The sequence below is a fragment of the Dermacentor andersoni genome, chromosome 2, assembly GCF_023375885.2.
Source record: "Dermacentor andersoni chromosome 2, qqDerAnde1_hic_scaffold, whole genome shotgun sequence".
Classification (NCBI taxonomy): domain Eukaryota; kingdom Metazoa; phylum Arthropoda; class Arachnida; order Ixodida; family Ixodidae; genus Dermacentor; species Dermacentor andersoni.
Window position 1 is genome coordinate 231,353,972 of NC_092815.1, and position 24,377 is coordinate 231,378,348.

General features: G+C 49.2%; 1 protein-coding gene across 2 annotated transcripts in view; it reads left to right on the plus strand.

Annotated features, from left to right (window-relative positions):
* Window positions 1–24,377, plus strand: part of LOC126539816 (uncharacterized) — a 212,396-nt gene that overhangs the window by 46,896 nt on the left and 141,123 nt on the right. For both annotated transcript variants that reach the window (XM_055075745.1, XM_055075746.1), the window contains exons 10-13: window positions 4,127–4,193; window positions 9,142–9,249; window positions 16,177–16,284; window positions 21,846–21,997. In XM_055075745.1, the coding sequence (XP_054931720.1) occupies window positions 4,127–4,193; window positions 9,142–9,249; window positions 16,177–16,284; window positions 21,846–21,997 (435 nt within the window). The remainder of the gene's footprint in view (window positions 1–4,126; window positions 4,194–9,141; window positions 9,250–16,176; window positions 16,285–21,845; window positions 21,998–24,377) is intronic.

The following is a 24,377-nucleotide window of genomic DNA, read 5'->3' on the forward strand; positions in this document are numbered from 1 at the left end:
GCCTCCGTGACCTCTGCGCCATTTTGCGCGGCCTCTTCCTCACCCTCTGCAATCTGCCCGCGGTCCGTACCTCGTCCCTCAGCGGTGTGCGGGAACCCGCCAGCCTCCGCCGCGCCACACACTTCGCCGCCTCTCTCAGCCTGCGATGGCACAATTTGCCTGCGCGGCGGCTGACGTTTTTCGTGGCCGGCCTCCAACCATCGTTACCCGCCACACCGCCTGATTCTCGGAGCACCGGCCTCTCGTTCTCTTCGAAGGCCCTGGCACCCAAGGGCTGAGGCACGATTGAGGACTCAAACTGGGCACAAACCTGAGCACGGCTCACTCCAGAGGGATGAGGTTGGTCAGCGGCGGCAGTCGAGCCCGGCAGGCACTCTGTGTTGCGAATGCTCTCGACACGGCCCTCCCTAGAGCGCAACAGCGCAATTTCCCTCTCCAACTCGAGGACGCGCTGGGAAGACCGTGCCGCGTCGCACTCATCCGCCTCGCGTTGTCGAAGCTCTCGCGCTTTCCTGCGCTCGCGACGATCCGCCTCCTCTTTGGAGCGCATGTCGCGCAGAAACTCCTGGAGTGCTGGCCCCTCAAGGCCCCTCTGCCTCCCGACGGCCACGATGCGCTCCAACTCCTCGAGGAGTCCATCAGCCATATCTTGGCTTTCTCCCGCTCTCCGCGATACGCGTCTCTTCCGCCCGCTATGCCTCGTGGTCACTGAAGATCGCGGTCAGCGAGTCCTGTCGTGCGGACGCCAGTTGTCAAAGATTGATGGTGGGGTAATTGCACTCTCCGAACCGGAGGGGATGGGGCGACAACAAACCCACCCCGCGTGCGTTTAGTGAGGGTTCGACTGCTGACCGGCGATAAGGTCCACGCCTGATCGACCGTGAACCAGAGGCATGAGACGGGAGGCGACGTCGTGCACACACATTCAATTTAATAAAATAAAATCATGCGCGAGACATACGGGGAACAAGGACATATAAACTACAAGCCGTGGGGCCTAGTTCGCGGAAGGCGTGCGGGTCACACAACACACGCCCTGACGCCACTCGCGCGACACTAAGCCCAGCACGTGGGAAATCCTACACTCGCGAAATAACAAAAAAATCCGTTACACAAATGAAAAATATACGCGACAATAAATACGGCAGACACTACACTAACAGAACATACAAAAATTAACACGCGATGGATAAACAAATGAAAGATTAAACGCGATTAGAAAAGAGAGTCCGGCGGAAAGTTCGGAGAGCGGCCTGGAACACGAGGCTTATCTGGGGCGTGCTTGCCGAGATCCCGATCTGAAGAGCGTCGGGCTGCTGGTACCTCGCTGCCGAAGATCCTGACGGACTTGCACCGTCTGTCGGTCGAACGGCGAAGACTTCGGCCTGGAGGTTTCAGCCTGCCGACCACATCTTCAGCTGTCTCCCGGTGCACGACCCCGCTCCTTCGTCCTCCAAGCTGCTCTGCCGGCTCGCCGAGCCGCCTCGTCCCTCCGCCGCGCTCAGGCGACCCACGTGACCAAACAGGTCGCGCGAGCTCGGGACAATGGGGAGCGCTCCCTCCCCATCGCCGTGCAAGCGGCGCTGTAGCTGGCGCGACACTGGCGGCCATACCGAGAGGGACGCGGGCATGCACTCTGTGACAGCGCGCTGCAATTATCCATGCTTGTCGTCTGACCTTCTCGTACCACTTCCCCGGAAATCTGTAGAATTTCACGGGCGGCGTTCGACCTTTCGTGTTTTCGAGGCTGTTATGGCAATCAACAATACAGCAGTATTGCGTGCCACCTTTCCTTGCTGATGAGGTCGCACTCGCCATCGCAAAAACAACGCGCCCGAGCCAGCACGAGCGCTCCCGCCGAACAGATCACGGGCGCGCGCTCGCGCAGCGACGACCCTCGAAACTTCCATCGGTCCGCTAGGGGAGCATTCGGCGCTGGTGCCGCGCGGGCAAACTTTAGGTTGCCTCGTCTATGGATGCGTTGCATTCGCCATCTTGAGTGTTGTCCTGCGTTCTGCACGTGTGCGTGTGTCAACTGTGCTCTGGTACTGGTTTGTCCGACTTGTTTTGGAGGTGCTAGGCCTGCCTGTCGGCGTGTAGTCGTGCGTCTCCGCTTCTAACTGCGTCGTCGGTTGGTCGTGATGAGTTCTACTGCCAGAAAACGAAAAGTTCTGTCTTTTGAAGACAAACTCGCAATTTTAAATGCAGTCTCCGCGGGCGAGAAGAAGAAGGACGTTGCCACCCGTTTCAGCATTCCAGCGAGCACACTATCAACGATTTTGAGTGCGGAACACAGCATCAGAAACGCAGTGGAGTCTGGAACAAGCTCGAAGAAAAAAAGACTGAAGCTGTCCACATACACTGATGTGGACAAGGCAGTGTTCACGTGGTTTTTGGACACGCGAGCCAGAAATGTACCCATAAGTGGCGCGATCTTGCAACAGAAGGCAAAGGATTTTGCGTGTATCTTGGGTCATGACGATTTCAAGGCAAGCAACGGGTGGCTGCAGGGATTTAAGAGCCGGCACGGTGTCGTCGGAAGAGGAATCAGCGGCGAATCTGCCTCCGCAGACAGCGATGCTGCTGCTTCGTGGGTGGCTGACAAGCTGCCTGGAATCCTGAGTCGCTTCGAGGCGGCTGATGTCTACAATGCCGACGAGACAGCTCTATTTTATCAAATGCTTCCGGGCCGCACGCTAGCGTTAAAAGGCGATGACTGCCGCGGTGGAAAGCAGAGCAAGCTCCACATAACGATTCTGCTGTGTGCCAACCTCGACGGCACAGACAAGCGAGTCCCGCTAGTTGTCGGCAAAAGTGCCCGTCCCAGGTGTTTTAAGGGAACGAAGCGTATGCCCGTGAAGTATGTGGCGAATTCCAAAGCGTGGATGACTCGGCCAATATTTTCTGAGTGGTTAAAGGAATTTAACCACGACGTCAAGCGGCAAGGCCGTCAAGTTTGCCTTCTGCTGGACAATTGCTCGACGCACCACGTCGAGGGCCTGCAGCTGTCGAACATCGAACTGCATTACTTCCCGGCCAACTGCACGTCCCTAATACAACCCCTGGACAAAGGGGTCATTAACAGTTTTAAATGCTGTTACCGGCACCGACTAATCCTGAAAATACTTCTCGACATCCGTCTGGAACGGGAGATGAAGATCGACATTTATCAAGCAGTCGAGATGCTTGCTGCCTCCTGGCAAGAGGTCAGGGCAGATGTTATCGCGAATTGCTTTTTAAAGGCCGGAATAGCCAAAAACGCACGGGCTGGTGCCGACGAGGAGGAGGCAGACCTTTCTACTCCGTCCAATGTGGCCGAAGCGTGGAACGAGCTATGTACTAACGGTGGTGTACCCGACGACGTTGAACTGACTGACTTTTTGTTTGCCGACAACGCCGCCGTGACTACAGAAGAAATGTCTGATGCAGCAGTAGCTGAAAGCGTGCAAAATCCGGATGGCGGTGATGATGGTGCTTGTGAGGCAGATCCGTGTGACGTGCCTACTGCAAAGGAGGTGATGAACGCAATGGACGTTATGCGCCGTTTCGTCGGCTCGCTCGACGATGAAGGAGCTCTACACGATTTAGCCTCATTGGAGCGGCGTGTTGTGCCTACACTCGTGCCGAAGAAGCAAGCGGAAATTACGCAGTTTTTTAGTGTAAAATAAATGATTGAAGGGTGAGTTCACCTTCACGGATATATTGAGCTATTTGGTTTCGTTTCTGCATCATTCGTACGAGCCTTCACGCGAAACCTGCATGTAACGAAAACCTGCATGTAACGAAAAATTGCGAGCTTTTGTCAACTTCGTTATATCCAGGTTTAACTGTATCAGACGCGTGACAGGGGGGTCTCGGGAAACTAAATAGGTATTCCATTACCTTGACATGGTCAAAAATTGCTGGAGTTGCCTTTTAAAGATGGTCAACAGTGACAGTAAGGTTACTCAGTTGTTCTTGGTGTGTTCCTAAAGTCTCATTAAGATGGTGTCAGATGACATAAGCATATTGACTTTAGCATGCAAATCGAGGCCAGGAAGTCATGTTGAATGTTTGCTCATCATCTGTGACCTCATTTGCCAAGAGCAGCTATGCATCTGCACATTATGTTGTGTCTTGTGTTCAGGTGGGTGTACCACTGCTCAAGACCCTGGTTGGTTTCCTGACTGAGGCCAACACTGTCCCTGAGACCAGTGAGTTCTCTTTGAAAGCTGCACTGTTTATTCGCACCATAGAACATGTCTTGTCTGCCGTGCCAGTTGCTGTGCTGGGAACCATTCAAGCTCCCCTGTAAGGGGCTGACCCTGTATTTAATTTGTACCCTATGTGCACATATGCTCTCTCGCATTTTTTGAGTACTATCAGTGCTGCGACAGGGGCTAGCTGGTATATGAAGAAGCACATGTGGCCATGATCCTGATCCATGAATGCTATGCTAAATGCTTGTGCTAGTGAGCATAAATGTTAAAAAAAAACAAATAAAATTCAATTGTTTTTTCGTAACATGCACCCAGAGTGTTACAAGCATAGGATAACCACATGTCCCTTGTGCTGTGATCTTTTTTGCCACTGCCGTCATCTCTTGTTTGTCATGCCACCACCTTGCTACCGAACAAGGATCATCAGTGTTAAGAGTGCTGTATGTACACGGTCGTCCACTTCCAATTTGAACACGGCCCCGGGCGGCCGGCCTCGCCGGCCACCCGGAGCCGTGTTCAAATTGGAAGTGGACGACCGTGTACATTGTGGCGATGGTTTGTGTGAGATTTACGCTACAAGCAATAGTCGGGGAAGGGCACGACACTCTTCCGCTCTACAGTGCACCAAGGACGCTACAACACGGTTCGTCGACTCGCCAGCACCTTGAAGAGAAGGCTCCGGTATCAGACCGCCAACAATCACCTGTTAACTTTTAATGATGGCACATATAATATACCTGAAGATAATTGTGATTTTCTATCTAAATGTGCAAAAGACATCGAGAATAGGGATAACCTACAAAAAGAACAAAATATTTTGCAGGTTATTTTTCAGCAATAAGGGGGAAGACCCAGGCAGAAAACTGGAAGTGGGCTGCATTCCAAGCCACTGAAGGCTTTGTTTGAAATTTGTACAGACAGCTTTTGTCATATCTGAACCATAGGTGTACATTTCGTTTGCTTTACATCACGTGTGTGACACCACTGCAGTCGGATATCTTGTGTCGATCTGTCTCTGACCTTGCATTCAAGAGAAAGCTAGTTGTGTGCCAAACTTTGTCTTCCTCGTCCAGTGTTCCTGCTCTAAACCAACAAGTGATGTCTTCTGCCTTTCATTCAGTGTTGGCCAAAGGTATTTAGCCTGAACCTTTGTATTCTATACCAAAACTGCTAAAGAAAAACATTTCTGGTATCCTGTCTGTAGGCAACACATGCCAATAAAGCACAGAACACATGTCAATCTAGGATACACCCCCAGTGCAGTGATCAGGGTTTGAGGGCAAAGGTTCACTGCGAGTCCAATCGAGTAAGCACCCACTGCACTAGGCTAACTGGGTAGCAGTGCACTAAGCATAAGAAGTCATGTAAGCAAAGGTCCCATGTAGCCAACTTGTAGCGAACCTTTGAGTATCTTCTGCGGCAAGTAACACCCGAGTGGTACAGCGCTTGGTGAAGTCAGTGCACATCCTGGTGACATGTACTTGGGCTTGTGACTTGATGCCGAGAAAGAGAAGCACGGGTGGCAAAAAAAAAAAAAAATTGCCTTGGAACGCCATGTGTGTCTCCCATATTGTTGCTGGGGTGGCAGTTCTTGTAGAATGAGGTTGGTGAATGGTCGTCACCACACGAACGTGGGGGATGAGGTGCGAGGAAACACCTTGATCTCTGCATTCCCTCTACCTAAAGACCGAGGCAGCCTGCAAAGGAGGCTGACAAAGGTGAAGTACAGTAGAATCTCGGTGATACAAACCCGGCTGATACGAATTTCGGTGTGAAACAAATTCGTAAAATTCCCCTGCCGAAATGCATTGTGTACAATGGACCAATATTCGGATGTTCCACTTTTCCGCGTCACGCCCGGTGATACGAACTTCGGTACCACAACCGTCGAGCCGCCACCGGCACAGCGTGCCCCAGTGCCAGCTTGGGATTCCGCTACAGCAGGGAGGCAAACGAAGCTTTCTCTCTCTCTCTAGTTTTTGGGGGTGGCCCCTTCGCCTCTTTCTTTCTGCTTTGTTGTTGCCCGAGGCTTGAACCGCTGCTTATTGGTTCTTTCGGCCTGCGAACCAGCCAACCCAACCGGTCTGGCGCGATTTGTCCTCTCGACATTTCGCGCGGCCCTGTGTGCCCGTTCCGCTGGTCTTTCCGCTACAACCAGTGCGCAGATCGTCATACCAGCAGCAGCAGCTCCCGCTTCTTTGTTCCCTCGTGCGCGACGACTATGAAAGTGCAGCGTGTTGTTTGCATGTGTCGTTTTACGAGCATTGATCACGTCAGCCTGAAAGGTACTGCAGTCAGTACGATCTTCACCGAGGACGACGATCTCGTCACCTATGACTGTGCACAGTGGAAGACACTGTGGAGGATGTATTGTTGCAGCCTGGAATTTCGACCAATGATCGAAGAAGATGAGTACCAAAATGGTGATGACCAACCATCGTCAGCAGCTGAAACTATGCACGCTCTCGATATTCTGCGGTGTGCTGTGACATCCGAGACTGTGCATGAGAACACTACAGCCCAGTTCTTCAGCTTCGAAAATTCTATGCTGGCCAGCCTCGCAGAGAAGAAGACTCGGAAGGATATACGTTACTTCTTTCCACATAAATAAATGTTTTTGTGTGCATGTCTCATGGTATCGGGACGGATTTCGCTCGTTTTTTGGTGATACGAAATTTCGGGTGATACGAATATTTTCGCCTCCCCTTGAGATTCGTATCACCGAGATTCTACTGTAGTGAGATTGACTCAGTCAAAGAGGGCTAGGAGACAATGTCTAAGATGGTCGTCGTCTTTGTTAGAGACCAGTACCAGGAGAAGGCAGGGAAACTCTCTTGTCTCATCGAATGCTTAATGGTCTCATGTTTTGGGAGCACAGTCGCAGTGTAACTTGCGTCTAGTACTATGAGAATGACACATCAAGTTTCATTGACATGATGAGTCTTGTCTTCCATGTCCGAAGCCGAGCCGAACTTGGTGTTATAGGGGTGTTGTATCTCACAGGAGTGTCGACCACTGCAGGTTGCAGCCACAGGTCCACTTCAGCCGTCACCTCTGCTAATGCAGCGTGCCACTGCGCACATGCTTAGCCTGCAAAGCGCGTCGAGTGCTGCACAGCAAGGAGCACATTGTTGTCTTAAGTTAATGGAAACAGGTTTATTTGCCTCTGGCTACACCCAACACTGCAAACGTCCAGTCTTGGGATAGTGTGAGTAGCGAAGAGGCTTCCATATCAACAGAGAAAACACAAAACAAGATGCCAGTAGCACGTCGCTGCGGGAAGGATGGCTTCCCACGACATGCTTCTAAGGGAAAAGTGTCCCCGCAGCTATGCTCTGTACTCTCGCGATGTGAATGGGTCTAATTGCAAGAGCTAGGGCAATCTCCATTGGCTTGGACCTTCGATAAGTGCGGCTCGGCATAGTATGACAACAAATGAGCACTAGGCATTGCTCTTCAGCTTAGCATTTGGAAAAGGGGCAACAGCTGGGTATGGTGCTCACTCTAGGTACGAGGCACCGTGGACGAGCTCAAGTCCGAGCAAAGCTCAAAATAAAAAGGGGCCGGCGGACAAAAGGAAAACGTATATGTACCTGATGCTATCCCAGAGATTTGATCTGCCTCGCACTAGCACTGCTGGCTGCACTGTTTGCATTGCCATGGGCGACCACACAAATTGCTGCCATTCAAAACTGGTCTGGAGAAAAACCCACCCCGTAACCATTGTGATAGAAAAGCGAAAGCATAGGGATAACGGCTATCCTGGTTTGACAGCTGTAAACAAATAACATTAACAATAACATTAACAAATAACATAAATAACGGCAGTAAACAAATAAGGCAATTTTTCTATCAGTACTTGTTTAAGTTAAAGCTTGACGCATTATGTGTTTTCCTTCACCGTATTCCTAGGTGAAAAGCATGTAAATGACACACACGAGAGCTATACACAAGGCGCCACTTCCACCAAAATTTATTTCGTGAGACCGACACAATTATAGTTATGCTACTGTTTGATTCTTGGTCACTACGACGTGACATCTGGTGGAGGTGCTTTGTTGTGTACGATATGCCCCCTACAAGCTGTAAGCAATGCCCAAGCCATGAAGAAAATGTCAACATCACCATGCACCAGCGTGCTAGCCACACGCTACAAGGATTGGTGCCAGAGTACAGACATCAACCTAAGAAGACCAGAAAGATCATGGACAAGTCAGCAGCCACGACAGCCTCAGTTCCGCCTGCAGCGATCGTGCTGCAGGAACCCAAGCAGCTGCCGAGCTTCTGTGAAGCTTCATTTGAAGATTCCTAAAGGTGGCCGGAGACATACAGACAGGTCGCAACGTCAAGAACTGGAACTGCAAAGACTATCTGTGGCATGGCTGTGTCTAATTGGAAGACGTCGTCAGGATTTAGATCGACAATCAGAAGTCTACCCTAACATGGGACCCATTTCGTTGCACTTTCCCAGACACCTTCACGAGCATTGTGCATAAACAAAAGGCCAAAGCTCCTGGAAACCCATGAGCAGCTAGCAGATGAGAACATTATGACCTTCGTGATGGAAATGACTTCCATGTTGTGCCACGCCAACCCTGACATGTCAAAAAAGCAGAAAGTTTGCTTCCTGATGCTTGGTGTGAAACAAGCTGTTCGCTGGGTTGATAAGCAACCCACCTAAGATCATTGCTGAATTTGTTTAGGAGGCTGCAACGATCGCGAACACGCTTGGCATGCAGACCAAGCCATACATGTACAACTGCATACACTGACAGCAAACTGCGCTGGAGCTCAAGCACTAGGTGCCGACAACTTGTTTGAGACCATCGGAAGGATCATGTGTGAGGAGCAACACCGCTTCTCACATTTTATTCCAGTTCTTACAACTTTGTGGTAACAAACATTTACTTGTCTCTTTCTTTGTCTCTTTCTTTTTTGACAGAGCATGACTATGACAACCTTCGGCGGGAATGCCTGTACGTGCTGCTAAGGCTGCTCCAGCTTCCTATAGAGGCTGACTGGGCAACCACCATGGACACCATACCTCTGCGTGAGTGTTTATCCATCGTCACGCTAATTATGTCCACTTTTGGGCCGAGGCCTCACACAGACCCATTAGGCTTTTGTTTCATTGACATTTGATGATGTAGTTGACTGCTTACTGTCCTTTGATTTTTCTTCTGAAGAGATGCCCCAGACACAGTTCCCGGCATACCATGCGCAAATCATTGCAGTAGATGTAGTGGTGTAACAACCGATGTCTCCGGCGGCAATTGGCCGAATGAAATTGGGGGGCTCTCACCCTGTTGTGACTGTGCCTTTAACCTGGGACACTGATCAAGGCAGGCATACAGCACAGGGTACATTGCAGATTAGCACCAACTTTGCGGGAAGCTAAACAGTAACAGCGGACAGAGAAAAGCAGTGATCTGCACTAAGCAGAAATTGGCAGGGATGTTGTCAACCTCTCTGCCAGAACAGGAAACAATGCACAGGTGGAAACTTGGGGAGGGAGGGGCAGCAAGGGTGTGTGGGAAGAAGAGGAAGCAGATGTAGCTGCATAGAAATTGATCAAAGGCCTGTAACATTCACATTACGGCACTCTTTCAAAACATGCTTGCAGCAGCATGTTCATTGTAGGTTACAAGAAGGCCAAGTGCTGGGAGGCTTGGTACACGATCAAATAACATGAAATCCACTAAAAGAAATGCATGCACAAGAAGCAAGGAGTACACTAGATTCCTGTAGACTGATGTAACTGGTGGCGGTTATAGTACAGTTAAACCTCCGTAGTTTGCTTCATTGTATTGAAATTTCGTTGTATTGAAATTCAGCCTTTTATGCAGATAAGTACAGTCGCCGATCGATTTTTCTTACACAGAAAGAGGCTGCAGAATTTTCAGAATGTTGGGCAATAAAAAAAGAGCAAAAAAAAGTTGAATGAGAAAACAATTAATTTTGATAAATTTGGGAGTCAGCAACGAATGATACGGCCTCATGCCACGCCTGTTGACAGTATCTTGGTAGTATAAATTAAGCGAAGCTGGCCACATTTTCGCATGCACTCCGCCCCCACAGCTGATAGCATTGCCTGCACTGGGACCAAGCTATCAGGAAAAGCACCGGCAGCGAGGAGCCAATGCTTCGTCTGCCTCTCGCCCCAACGGTTCATCGAAACTTGAAATTATGCCACCTCCAATACTAAACGCATATTAATACAGCTTACATGGTGCCACACTGTCTTAGCACGCCCACTCTTTGTGCATGTGGCGCATTACCTGTATAGCCGGGTGCACAGCTGTGTATGCGCTCAGTCCTGCTTATTGCCATGCACAGTCATGGTCGAGGTGTGCGCCAACTTACCCCGCTCTCCGTCACCTCACGCCCGCTTGATCGCGTTACCACAGGCTCGCTCCTCTCCCTCTCTTTGCCTTAGCTCACGTAGTAAGGCAGCACTCGTGAAGCCACCATCTTCCTTGTCTCACCCTCGCACACTTACACTCGCACCTAAAGCACACAGTGTGCAGGGCGCGATAGGATCTTTTCACACTTGGACTTTATACGGAATGTGATGCGACTCCACTTTGGTGGTCGCTCTTGTCACGCCACATGCGATTCGAGAGGTGCGTTTGCAAGCAGCCACTTGCAATTAAATCACTTGACCATCTACGTCCAGGGAAGTTTCCATTTATTGTCTCGGCATTCCTTTGCAGCAGAAGTTAAATTTTGTTATATTGAAATCGCATACAAATACACTTCATTATATGGGTGTTCAAAATACATGGTGTTCTATGGACAAGAGGTTATGAAAAGTTAAATAATTCATTATATTGAGAATTTAGTTATACAGTCGAATCGTTAATTTGAGCTCACTTAATTTGAACTTCCGATTTATTCGAACTGATGCGGTGGTCCTGTCAAAGTTATGTGTATTCTAATGGGCGAAAACACCTGGTAATTTGAACACGCAAGCATTTGCAACGGTTGATTCGAACATACTGCGCTCCACCAGTGATCTCAGCTGTGCGCCAAGTCATGCAGCGGTGCCTCCGACCAGCATTGCTCTGACCCTGCCATAGAGGAAAGGCTTAGAAGAAACTCCTCAACGCCGTGTGCAGAAAAAAGAAAAAAAAAAAAAAGAACAAAGAAGAAGAAAAAAAACCATGGCAGAAATTTTACCCTCTCTCAAACGGCAAGGTCGCCGCTTCTGCATTGTGCCGTAATGCCCCAGCCATACTAGTGGCAAAATGCGCGCTGTGGGAGGGATCAATCCTGGGCCGATTTTTCGTGGCTCGCATTGGCGGCAGGCAAGCCGCGAGCCGAGGAGAGCAATAAGAATGGCACCTACACCTACAGAAACTGGTATCATACGGACCTGCCTGACTGCTTGTTTCTTGCTATCGTCTGTCCGCGTCAACTCTCGCGTGTTCTGGTTGGCTTGGATGGTCTTTTTCATGCTTGGTTTTTTTTTTTTTTTTTTACAATGAAACGTCCAAAGCGAGACGTCCTAATGGAAAGGTTGTTGGAGACAGTGCGCCTTATCCAATTCTGTACGACAAGACAGACCCTGAATACAAGGACGCGAAGGTGACACCCAGTATCTGAATCTCTTTGTTTTTTGAATGCAGCACCTCCGCAACAGAAGGGAGCACACAAACACGATTATGATCAGCGGCAACGACTTTATCATCTTGATAATACATTACTCTGGTTAAGAACGCAGGACGAAGAAGGTAAACACAGCGCCGATCTGTCAGCAGACTCGGGAAGAACATGCGAGTATGCAGAGGGAAGCAGCAGTGGAGGCCCAGTCCGGCCACGGCAACTCCGCTACTTCAGTGGCAATAGGTGGCAAAGGTAATTAGTGCAATCCATCAAACTGGTGGGAAAGCAAATCCGCTTCCCTCCCGCCCTTCCTCGCAACTACGCTCCCGTCGAGCTCCCTCATTTTCGACAATGACTGCACGCGCGCACGCCTTTGCACCAGCGCCGCCAGCCCTGCCAGCCTGGCGCCAGCGTAGCCCGCTCCTTGAAGTTTCGTTTTCTGCCGTTATCGGGGAAGCGAGCGTTGGCCAGTGTGGGCACTTTTGTGGTCCTTGCTCGCTGTGCTCTTGTGTGCTGCAATATTTCACAACTCACACCGTTCGTGCATTGTGCTATAGTGCACGAATACGGTGCAGTCTACTTATAACGATATCGAGAAAGACGAAAAATATGATCGGTATATCTGGACTGCAGCTATAAAAAAATAAAATAAAAAAAATTAAAGACGCGAAACATACCTCTGCAGCTCCGAACTCGAATTCGCTATTTGCTCTATAGAATAGATGATGTAGAAAGTAGGCTGTGAAAAACAAACTTTATTTCTAGCGCCAATGACCATGTCAAGGGTGAGGCGTGCCGAAATAGTCTGAAATCTGCACTTGCTTTTGTGGCAGCTTCAGCTTCACAACCACAGTGTGCATGGATTCCAGCTGCACCGCGAACACTGGCGGCAATCCTTTAGCATGCATAAAATCAATTGAGGAGTCGATTGACGACAGTGCACTTTGCGTGGACATCGTGGTCGGGGTCAAGAAGCCACTGTCAATCTCGTCACTGTCGCTGCTGTTGTCACGGCCGTCGCACAACTTTGCCGTCTGTCGAGACAGCACATCTTCGGTGATCGCCTCGTCGGTGACCTCATCGCAGAACGAAGCAGCACTGTCTGCAGTCAAAAACTCCTCCATCGACGCACTACCTGTGTCACCAGTAGGAACGAGCTCCCAGAGCTTGGTTATGTCAGCAGCTTCCACCGTGTTGGTCTGAGTGGATTGGGGAAGTTTGTCCTTACGCACAAAGCCCGCCTTTTTGAAGCAGTTGTACAGTGAAACCTCGTTAAACCGTAGTTGGCCGGAGCTCGGAAAAGGTACGTACTAAACGGTAGTACTGTTTAACCGAAATAGCATGAGATCGCCCACTTACCTGTCGAAGACGGAACTCGGAGAGAGTGCGATGAAAGTGGAAAAAACATGCAGTATTTATTCACTTCGCGCGACATAAGTGTTATTTTCGTTTGATGCCGCGGCGGCCTAGTACGACGACAGCGGCCTCAAACTTACTGAAGCTGCGTGCCAGCTTCTCAGCCAGCCCCCTCCTCTCGGCAAACACTCGCACGGCAGATTCCTCGTTGGCGTTACGTATTCTCCGTGCACGCGCACAGTAGTGCTGCATAAGTCCCGGGGCGACTTTTTCATTGCCGGGTGCTGGAGTTCGGAAAACTTTTTGTTGGGAATAGTTCCGTTATCGCGCCCCTGTTCTCGTTGCGACGATTGCATTCATGAGGCTGACATAGCGCGCAGCTTATGCCACTGTCGGGCCTGAATCACCCGTGCTGTCGCTTTCCGTGTCGTCCTCATCACTGTCGCTAGTCGACACTTCGGCAACAACAGAGGCAACGATGGCGAAAAGTCGAACCTCGTAGCCGACATCTCTTCGCACTCGCAGCAGCGCTGCCGAGCTACTTCGCATTCCAAATGCCACACACTGTAGTCAACAGCAGATCCATGTCGCGGGCCAGCGCCGACTTCTTCGTGTCACGTTCGATAGCACGGACGATGTCTAATTTTTCTTCTATGCTGAGCACCCGGCGTGTTTTTTTATCCGAGCTTCGGAATGACGCGAGTCCTCGCTTGCACGACGCCACAACGCTCTCTGGCACGGCGTCGAAATGATGTTGATGTTGCGGCTTCACTTGCAAACGCACAGGGTGCTTGGAGGCCGTTGTAGCGATCTCTGAGGCTCGTTGTTCTGCTGGGCCGCCCGATGGAGACGACGCACCGCCGTATTTGCGCGACGAAAAGTGGGAACGCTACGTTTTAACCGATGCGTACGCAATAAGCTGGTACGGTTTATGCGGATACAAAATACATTATGTTCAATGGCCGCTGAGTCGGGGAATTGACTTTACTACTGTTAAACCGAAACTACTGTTTAAGCGGGTACGGTTTAACGAGGTTTTACTGTATATGGTTGACTGCTTTACTTCATACCATGCACCATAAACGAAGCGCACGGTTTCAAAAGGCTGATCTTCAGGTCAGGGCCCGTCTGCATGACCCGACGTGCCAGGAGCTGCGCGGTCAATGGCTAAAATTAGCCACTCCAGCATGCGCCGCCGATACAGGACTTTAAAGTTGGCGGTCACGCCGGCGTCCAACGGCTGAAGGCCTGCCGTAGTATTCGGAGGCAGAAACATCAATTCGACAGATGTTAGCTTCGGGTTAACGCTGTGTACGCTACAGTTGTCACGTAGCTACACTACTTTTCTTCCTTGGCCTTCCATTATACTGTCGAACTCGAGCAGCCATTCTTGGAACAGGTCGCGGGTTATCCACGTCTTCTTATTGCTGCGATAGCGGACCGGGATGTACAGATTCTTAAAGCACGTTGGCTTCTTTGATCGCCCAATCATGAAAGGCTCGAGACGATGGCTCCCGTCCATGCTAGCGCACAGCAACACGGTCACCCTAAGTTTCGAGTGCTTCCCACCGGGGCATCGATCTTCTTTAAGAGCGTGATTCTTCGACGGCAACATTTGAAAAAAACAAAGCAATTTCGTCGCAATTATATATGTCCTTCTCCGCGTAGCGCTCCAGCACGCCGGGCAGCTTTGTCTGCAGCCACTGCTGCTTTGCCTGTGTGTCCAAAGATGCCGCTTCCCCTGCCACGTTTTTGTAAACGATTCCGTGCCGCTCTTTAAAGCACTGAATCCAGCCTCCCCCAGGCTCAAAATTTGGGTGTCCCAGAAGAAAAGAGAAGTTTTTCGCTTTGGTGGCAAGTATAGGCACATTATGCGCGCGGGTTGTGATGAACCACTGGTAAAGCGCCTCTTCAACATCAGCGTACAAAGGGTCTCTAACCCTTTTCCGCTGATCGGCATGGCCGCTGATAGCTCCTGCCTTCACAATTCCCGATGCTCCCGGTTTTCAAGATGGTTGATATGGTTAACTGGGCAAGCTCATACTTCTTCACAAGGGCACTCACCTTGAAGCCGCGTCGAGAGTCCTGCAAAATATCCATCTTTGCGTCAAGCGACACAGCTTTGCGTTTTGTCTGCGCCATCTTCGAACTGGGTTGAACCATTGGTTGCACGCTGCTTCGGTGGCGTCTGCCTGCTATCGCGAGAGAGAGAGACGCGGGACGGGCACCACCGCGCCGCTTTGCTTGTTGCTTTTTTTTTTCTTTCTCTCTCTTTCGGAGCGACTGTGGTCGACGCTGACGAAGCAGCTAGCGCTATCTTGTGGTGTGCTGCGCCTACTCAGCTATTCTCCCATGCGCGGGCGGGGCGGGACGCACTGTGCGGTAATGGCGGCAGATACGAACTTACGGAGTGAAACATCGCCTCGTCTCAACATCGCTCGTTTCAGGGAACTAAGCAACGCAAATGTTACGGTTATTTGGCACAGAAAATTTAGATCATTATATCCGATATGCGGTGAATAACCTATCGTTATAAATGGTTTTTTTCCCCAAAGACCTAATGCATAAAATGACTCTCATGTCGACCCATCGTTATAACTAATATCTTGTTATATGTGGTATCATTATAAGTGGCTGCACTGTGTATCGAGTTTTATTTGTATTGCTTTGTGCTGGTGCATGTGCTCGTGAGACCTTGTGGGTTTGTCAACAATAAATTTCTGTTGTTGGTCCAGCATTGTCCTGTGTACTGTTTGTTTCTTGTGTTGTGTGTATTTCTTTCGTTGGGTTTCATCTTGACATGCAGATTGTAGATTGGTATCAAATGTCAACACTTCACAAATTTTCAAGGTCAGAGTGGTCTGACACTCTAAAAGTAATGAAATTTCACTGCACTCACAATTCTTGGCCTTCATTTGCATGTGTATGCGTCAGTGTCTCATTCCACGATGCATGCCAGACGTTAACATATTCTTGCCTCAACCTCAGCGAGCTTTGTTGCTTTTTTGGCACGCAGCCTCCCTGGAAAGCCCCCTAGACACTGGCTTCCTGGGACGCCACCTGGAAATTTGTGAACCAACTTGTCGGGCAGCCATAGGCTTCATCCAACAGTGCCCGGACTACGGTGAGTCTTGTAGTGGAAAGTGCGAGGCAGCCTTCAGTCTGTGTGAGCATGTCACAATGCAGTCAGTGCATGGTATGCATGCGATATTTGTTCTCGTATAATGGGAGCTCTCTTTTGATGCATTAGAATTCTTAGGTTACTTCACACCCTTTTTGGTGAACTATATATGTATACACAGTAAAACCTTGTTAAACCGTACCTGCTTAAACAATAGTTTCGTTTTAAAAGTAGTAATGTCAAATCGCCGACTCGGCGGCTATTGAACATAATGTGTTTTGTATCCGCATAAATCGTACTAGCTTATTGCGTAGGCATCGGTTAAAATGTAGCGTTTCCCCTTTTCGTTGCACAAACACGGCGGTGCGTCATCTCCATCGGGCGGCCCGGCAGAACAACAAGCCTCAGAGATCGGAACAACGGCCTCCAAGCGCCCTGTGCGTTTGCGCGCGAAGCCACATCAACATAAACATCATTTCGGCGTTGTGCCAGAGAGCGTTGTGGCGTCGTGCAAGCGAGGACTCTCGTCATGCTGTAGCTCGGATAAAAAAAGACGCCGGGTGTTCAGCATAGATGAAAAATTAGGCATTGTCCACGCTATCGAACGTGACACAAAGAAGTCGGCGCTGGCATGCGACAGGGATCTGCTGTTGACTATGGTGTGTGGCATTTAGAATGCGAAGAAGGTGCTCGGCATCGCTGCTGTGACTGCGAAGAGATGTCGGCTACAAGTTTCGACTTTTTGCCATCGTTGCCGAAGTGTCGACTTGCGACAGTGATGAGGACGACACGGAAAGCGACAGCACGGGTGATTCAAGCCAGACAGTGGCAGAAGCTGCGCGTTACATCAGCTTCATGAATGCAATTGTCGCGACAAGAACAGTACCCGGCAATGAAAAAGGCGCCCTGGGACTTCTGAATCTGCCATGCGAGTGTTTGCCGAGAAGAGGGGGCTGGCTGTAAAGTTGGCACGCAGCTTCAGTAAGTTTGAGGCTGCTGTCGTCGGGCTAAGCTGCCACGGCATCAAACGAAAATAACACTTTTGTCGCGCAAAGTGAATAAATACTGCATGTTTGTCCCCCCCATTTTCATTGCACTCTCTCCGAATTCCATGTTTCGTTTTCGACGGGTAAATGGGCGATCTCATGCTATTTCGGGTAAACAGTACTACCGTTTAGTATGTATTTTTCAGAGTTACAGCCAACTACGGTTTAACGAGGTTTCACTGTATATGGTTCTATGTATCTATCTGTTTGTATCTAACCATTTTCCCATCTACCTAGTTCACTGGGTAGTCAGTCGTGGAATGGGTAGCACATTGGGCAGCTTTACGGAGGTAACGGTTTGAAACCAACCATCAGACCAACTTGGATCACTGAGTATGTGGCAGTGCCTACATACGTTTGCTCTTCACCGAACATGTTTCACGGCCACATGCGTCACTTTAGACACGGGACTCGATAGGAACCGCTGCTCAAAGGAACTCTTTGATGCCGACTGGAGTACTGGGTATTATGGGGTACATACTGGGTATTATGGGGTAAGTGAATGCCTTTGACTACAATGTGGGCAAGTAGATATGTGCAGGCACAGAAAGTAGATGCTGCAGTGCATAACTTCAAAAAAACACGAGACGGCGCTGGACGAAAACAAGAAAACGTCGAAAGGGGATTTTTTTCTTCTTTATTACGGAGGCAACGACGGGTCAGGTTTGGTGAGCGCATGCTTCACCTAGACAAGTGTCGCCTAGGGATGGAGGGCCTTCTTATGCCCTTCTTTCGGTGCATGCCTCTTCTTTCGTGGTTCTTTCTGTGGTCGTACCAGCCATGTGCGTGAAGAAATGTAACATCCGTGCTTGCATAGATGCCACGTGGTCGCACTTTGCCAACGGTGTCATTTACATGTGCTTGCACTTTAAAATAGTTGAGGTGTCTGCTTTAAGTGAAACAGTTGCGCTGTCCACGGTAAGGAATTTAAAAACAAACAAAAAGAAACAGTATGCTTTATAGGCGACATGGAGCTTTTTTGTTGGCGTTTTTCTCGGCGTCAGGATGGATGGATGAATGGGTGAATGCTGTGAGCGCCCCCTGTCAAATGGGACAGTGGGTTCTTATTTTGTGTGATGTCCTACCTATCTTTTTGAACACACACAAACCCGCTGTGGTCACTTAGTGGCACTTGTAGTGTTGGGCTGCTGAGCTCGAGGTTGCGGAATTGAATCTCGGCCACGGCACCCACATTTCGATGGGGTCAAGTGCGAAAACACTTGTGTACTTAGATTTAAGTGCACGTTAAAGAACCCCAGGTGGTCCACATTTCTGGAGTCTTCCACTGCAGCATGCCTCATAATCAGATCGTGGTTTTGGCACGTAAAATCCCATAGTTTAATTTTTAACACACCGCACACACACACACACACACACAAAATTCCCAACATCAAACTTTTTGAACCACTACTGGGAACTTTGTTTTTGTATACCTCCGTTGTTTGTGGTCTCCCTACTTTTCTGCCACCAAACCAGTGGATCTATTGCGCACCCCACTCTCTATACAGCGCTGTGGTGGTGCGTAGCGGAGTAATTTGTGGAAAATAGCAACAGCGCGGGCCAAGAGCCAACAACAATGTTTAGGGGATACAGTAGCCAACGGATTTTTCATACTCCCAAAACTTGGACTCGATAGATTTGGACTCGATGGATGAATTTGGACGAGGCTTCCATACTCGCTCCCTTCAGGCTTGCAAATGCTCTGCGGGCGCGAAGCCTCGCTCTCCCAGGATGCAGACCACGTGGCTCTCGTACCGACGAATGTCATTAAAAAAAAAAAAAAAAGAAAACTTGCGAAAAGGCTCAGCATGCTGACATGTTCAAACACACTACAGCCACCGTCGCCTCGCTCAAGAAAGCACGCCGCCAACGCTAGCGATTAAAATCCACGCTAGCCCTGCGCTTCGGTTCAAACAAAGCTCTCGAACGAAGGAAAACTGTTAAATCTATCGTCCGATGCCCCAAGAGGTCCACGTTGGGCAGCCAGATGTGGGGTTCTCACACCCGCTCTTGGGTCAAAGGAACGACAACACAGTACAGTGAAACCTCGTTAAACCGTAGTTGGCCGGAGCTCGGAAAAAGTACGTACTAAACGGTAGTACTGTTTAACCGAAATAGCATGAGATCGCCCACTTACCTGTAGAAAACGGAACTCAGAGAGAGTGCGATGAAAGGGGAAAAAACATGCAGTATTTATTCACTTCGCGCGACATAAGTGTTATTTTCGTTTGATGCCGCGGCGGCCTAGCATGACGATAGCAGCCTCAAACTTACTCAAGCTGCGTGCCAGCTTCTCAGCCAGCCCCCCTCCTCTCGGCAAACACTCGCACGGCAGATTCCTCGTTGGCGTTACGTATTCTCCGTGTACGCGCGCACTAGTGCTGCATAAGTTCCGGGGCGCCTTTTTCATTGCCGGGTGCCGGAGTTCGGAAAACTTTTGGTTTGGAATAGTTACGTTATCGCGCCCCTGTTCTCGTTGCGACGATTGCATTCACGAGGCTGACGTAACGCGCAGCTTCTGCCACTGTCGGGCCTGAATCGCCCGTGCTGTCGCTTTCCGTGTCGTCCTCATCACTGTCGCTAGTCGACACTTCGGCAACAACAGAGGCAACGATGGCGAAAAGTCGAACCTCGTAGCCGACATCTCTTTGCGGTCGCAGCAGCGCTGCCGAGCAACTTCGCATTCCAAATGCCACACACTGTAGTCAACAGCAGATCCATGTCGCGGGCCAGCGCCGACTTCATGTCACGTTCGATAGCACAGACGATGTCTAATTTTTCTTCTATGCTGAGCACCCGGCGTCTTTTTTATCCGAGCTTCGGCATGACGCGAGTCCTCGCTTGCGCGACGCCATGACGCTCTCGCTCTCTGGAACGGCGTCGAAATGATGTTGATGTTGATGCGGCTTCACGTGCAAACGAACAGGGCGCTTGGAGGCCGTTGTACCGATCTCTGAGGCTTGTTGTTCTGCCGGACCGCCCGGTGGAGACGACGCACCGCCGTGTTTGCGCGACGAAAAGTGGAAAGGCTACGTTTTAACCGATGCGTACGCAATAAGCTGGTACGGTTTATGCGGATACTAAATACATTATGTTCAATGGCCGCTGAGTCGGGGAATTGACTTTACTACTTTTAAACCGAAACTACTGTTTAAGCGGGTACGGTTTAACGAGGTTTTACTGTAGTGCAAACAATCACAAGGCTAGAAGCGTACGGTGAGGGGCTAGTTGGTATGACATTATGAGAACAAAGAAAAACTGCGCAAGAAAGAACAAGACAAGGAAAGAACCACACGACACGGGCAAATCACAAGGGCATTTATTGCACCTTTCATAGATCAATGCCTGCTAGCCGAGTTGCTATCCACAAAACATGGCGATGGGCGCGCGACAAATATAGAAGTCCGACTCACCGCGACCGGATAACGAGCGAATATGTTCGCCCCATGCTGGATTCCAACGCCTGGTCGTTCGCGTGTACGGTCACGCGAACGGTGGCGCGTAAGAAGGCGGCCACGCAAGACGGTCTCGCAGAAGTATGGGTCGGCGCACACGCGGCAAGTCCGCAGCGCTCCCGGCCCGCCGCCAAAGACCCAGCGTGTTCTCCCCTGCGCCCCCAAGTAACCCCGCCGTGAGGCGGCGTTAGCAGCGCAACACTCGCGCCATCTCTCGTACTGTGCCTCAACCAGACCGACTGCCGCAGGTGTCACGCAGGCCACGCGGCGAAGCGGAATTGCAGGAGATGGGAGCTATGCGGAAAAACAACATGGCAGGGGACGCGTCAGAGCCACGCATCCCCACACCTTAGATGCCCTTGCACCAATAAACTTCAGTTATCATCATTTATCACTGTTCTACATGAGGCAGCAATAATTGACCAGAAATGAAAAACCAAATTGGGCCCTGATGCAACACATGTCCGGAATACAGAACTATATACGTAGCATAGAATGGGTCAGTACAAATGCGTGATATGTTGTCCTGACATCGCACTCGCCAGTTAAGTTATTGTAATCGCCTGCTTTTGTAGCACACAGTTCCCTAGATTTAAAGATTGTAGAGGATGCCTTCAAGTGCTATAAGTAACTGAGAATAGCTAAAATATAACATTCCTGAATTTCGGTAGTTGTATGGCCTGATATAGCAGAAACAACTTGCTTGGTCTAGGCATTGAACTTTGTCTCTTGTGGCACAACAAAAAAGCTGTTCGAAATTTCATGAGTCTTGCAAGGGAGAGCAATCAAGCAAATAGTATGACAGGGAGAGAGGAAAAATGAGGTCACCAATGTGGTTTTCAAAATGACTGGAATTTGAAAGATTGCAGTTTGAAGAAATTTGTGATGAAGATAGCCCCAGTTTTTATCCCCGTCAAAGGCAGTGCTCTTATCAACAGGACGGGTTAACTAGCAGTGTCGCAGTCTTGGAGAAATATTGTCACGGTTTGCATTTTCAATGGGGGCTGGTTCCGAAAACTGATGGCGGTGTTAATTCCGTATTGTTGATGATGCCTGTGCACAGCGCCAGATCTCGGCTGCCTGCTGATGCATTTGTTGCTGAAGCGTGCAACAGAGGCCCACACAGCCGACAATGTGCCCACCGCTGCAGCCCTGCTGAAGCTCGTTCTGGACGGCCTCTCCGACTGGCTCCTGGTGGCACCACTTGCCTGCAAGGTTTGACAGTGTGCCGCTTATATCCTAGCCTCATAACCCGTTCACAAGTAAAGCACAGGGTCTGATGGGGTCTAAAATTTGACATATTGAACAAACAGTTCCCAGACAACACAGTGACGTTCTTTGGATGTCCTTTAGGTGTCCTGCTTAGGAGCCGTGGGATGTCCCAGGGATGGCTCATTCAAATCGCCAAATCCTCCCAAATGAGACAAAAAACGACATCTGCGGGATGTCCATTAAATGTCCTCTCCGGGACATTCTGGGATCGTATTAGGATGTTACATATATCACTGTTCCTAGAAATTACCAGTGCGTGCAGCATTTAAAGGGTACATACCCATAAATGCAAAGAATTGTCTTTTTGAAATTTGAATATTTCTCGAAAATGTTTTTACTTTAATCGCCTTCAATGTATTAGATGTAATTCACTTTTCCTGCTTTTTCTCCAAGACTGCTGGCTTATGGCCTTCAGTGGTTCTGTTGTTTTTCTGTGTGTATATTTACCAAATCTTGAAAACACTGGAAACAGTGCTGTAACGGCAGAAGCACACACATCCAGCTACACAGCGCTGACTGTGAAGTTCCCATCGTAAAATGGGACAACAATGGATCTTGCCATCCATGTTTCAATTCCAAGACTGAAACAACAGCTTGAAGATGCTTTCAGGATGCAGAACAGGTAAAAGAGCAAACACTAAAACCCTGAAAGCCATCATCCTGTAACAGTTCTAGAACAGAACTGAATAATAGAAAGAGCAATGGGATGAGTGCAGTGCATCTTAGAAATGTTCAGACAGAAAAATGAATGTATAAACCATTCTTCGTATTTTTAATTTTTTTGTTGCAGGAGTATGAGACTAAGTTCATTGTGAACGATGCTTGTTAATTTAGACAATAGTTCGCGAGAGTTATACTTAAGAAGGAAATCTAATTTTGATTGTGCACTTCCCATATGTAAGATGAACACATCGTATATATAATTAATACATATTCTCTTCACAGGAACTAATAATACTTAGCTTAAATTGATTTTATTTTTGCTGTATCCTTTCCTGTGCCTAACAGAAATGTTGATTTCCTGGAACCTAATTTCCTAACTGGCAAGGACAACCTGATTAACTCATCTAGTAGTGCAGAATTTAAAGTTGTATTTACTTGCTAAGGTGCTTTTGTGTATGTTGTTGTTTACTTGTTAAACATTGTGCAAAAGTGTTCCCAAATGAACGATTGGTGCAGTTAATACTCTTCATTGTGCTGTCTTAACTCTTAATCCCGCTCTACTAGAAGAGTTAAGCAGGCAGTGCAGGCTGTGTGCACCAGTAAAGAAATGAAGTTTTAAGGAAATGAAAATTTCAGCTAGGCACAGGAAACAACGCATTAAAAAAATGATGGTGCTGAATGTGGCAAACGGTCACATTAAAAAAAAAAGCAAAGAACAAAACACTGGTGAAAAAATAAACTATGTTCATACAGGCAATGCAGAAAATTTGCAACAAGAAAACTGACGTTCAGCATGATCATATTCGACAGTGAAAATAAACAAAATTATGTTTGCTGCCCAGCAAGCCGCTCAGCAGCACGGTGGAATCGCGTCATGGTGGCCCTCTCGACATCCTTTAGGGTGGCGTCTGGGTGTCTGACATCATTAGTACATGTGCCTGCATGCATAAGCAAAATTATCCTTCCTATAAGTTGCGCACACCACACAAAACTTGGACCAGTATCACACTCTAATAAATAGACAAAACTAAATACAGGGGAACCCCGGCTATACGTCTCCCGGTTTTGCGACGACCCAGGTTTTATGACTGATTAGCGCAGTCCCAGCGAAATCCCCATAGAAGCAATGCATTGAATACCCCAGTTATCCAACGAAATTTTATGCCTGACCGGCATTACACGACGAACCTCGCGAAGTGCGTTCATTTCTCTCCCCCCCACCAGCAGCCGCCTGCAACACCCGCTGTGCTGACATGGCGCCTTTTCTTCTCCACAATCACTTCCTCCCTCTCTTCTCAGCGGCATCGCCTCTCGTCGCACTGAGTAAGGGTTTCCCTCCTTCCAGTTTCCCAGCAGCAGATCGCCGACAAAGTAGCGCGGAGAGGCCTAGGTTTATCGCACGTCTTCTTTGTCGTAATCCTAGCGACCAGCGTTCAGCGGAGGTTTTGAGTAAGTCAGGGATTCGACGAAAGCCCGTCTGGTCGGGATGAAACGTGAAGCAATAAAATGTCGGACACTGACCAAAAGAAGTTGTGTGGAGTTGTGTAGAGCAGTTGTGTGAGTTGTGTGGAGCAATGTGACTCACGATGTCCCGAAAGCAGACAGGTCTGTCGCTTGGTGATAAGCTGAATATTATCGAGGAAGTGGAAACGCGGCATGG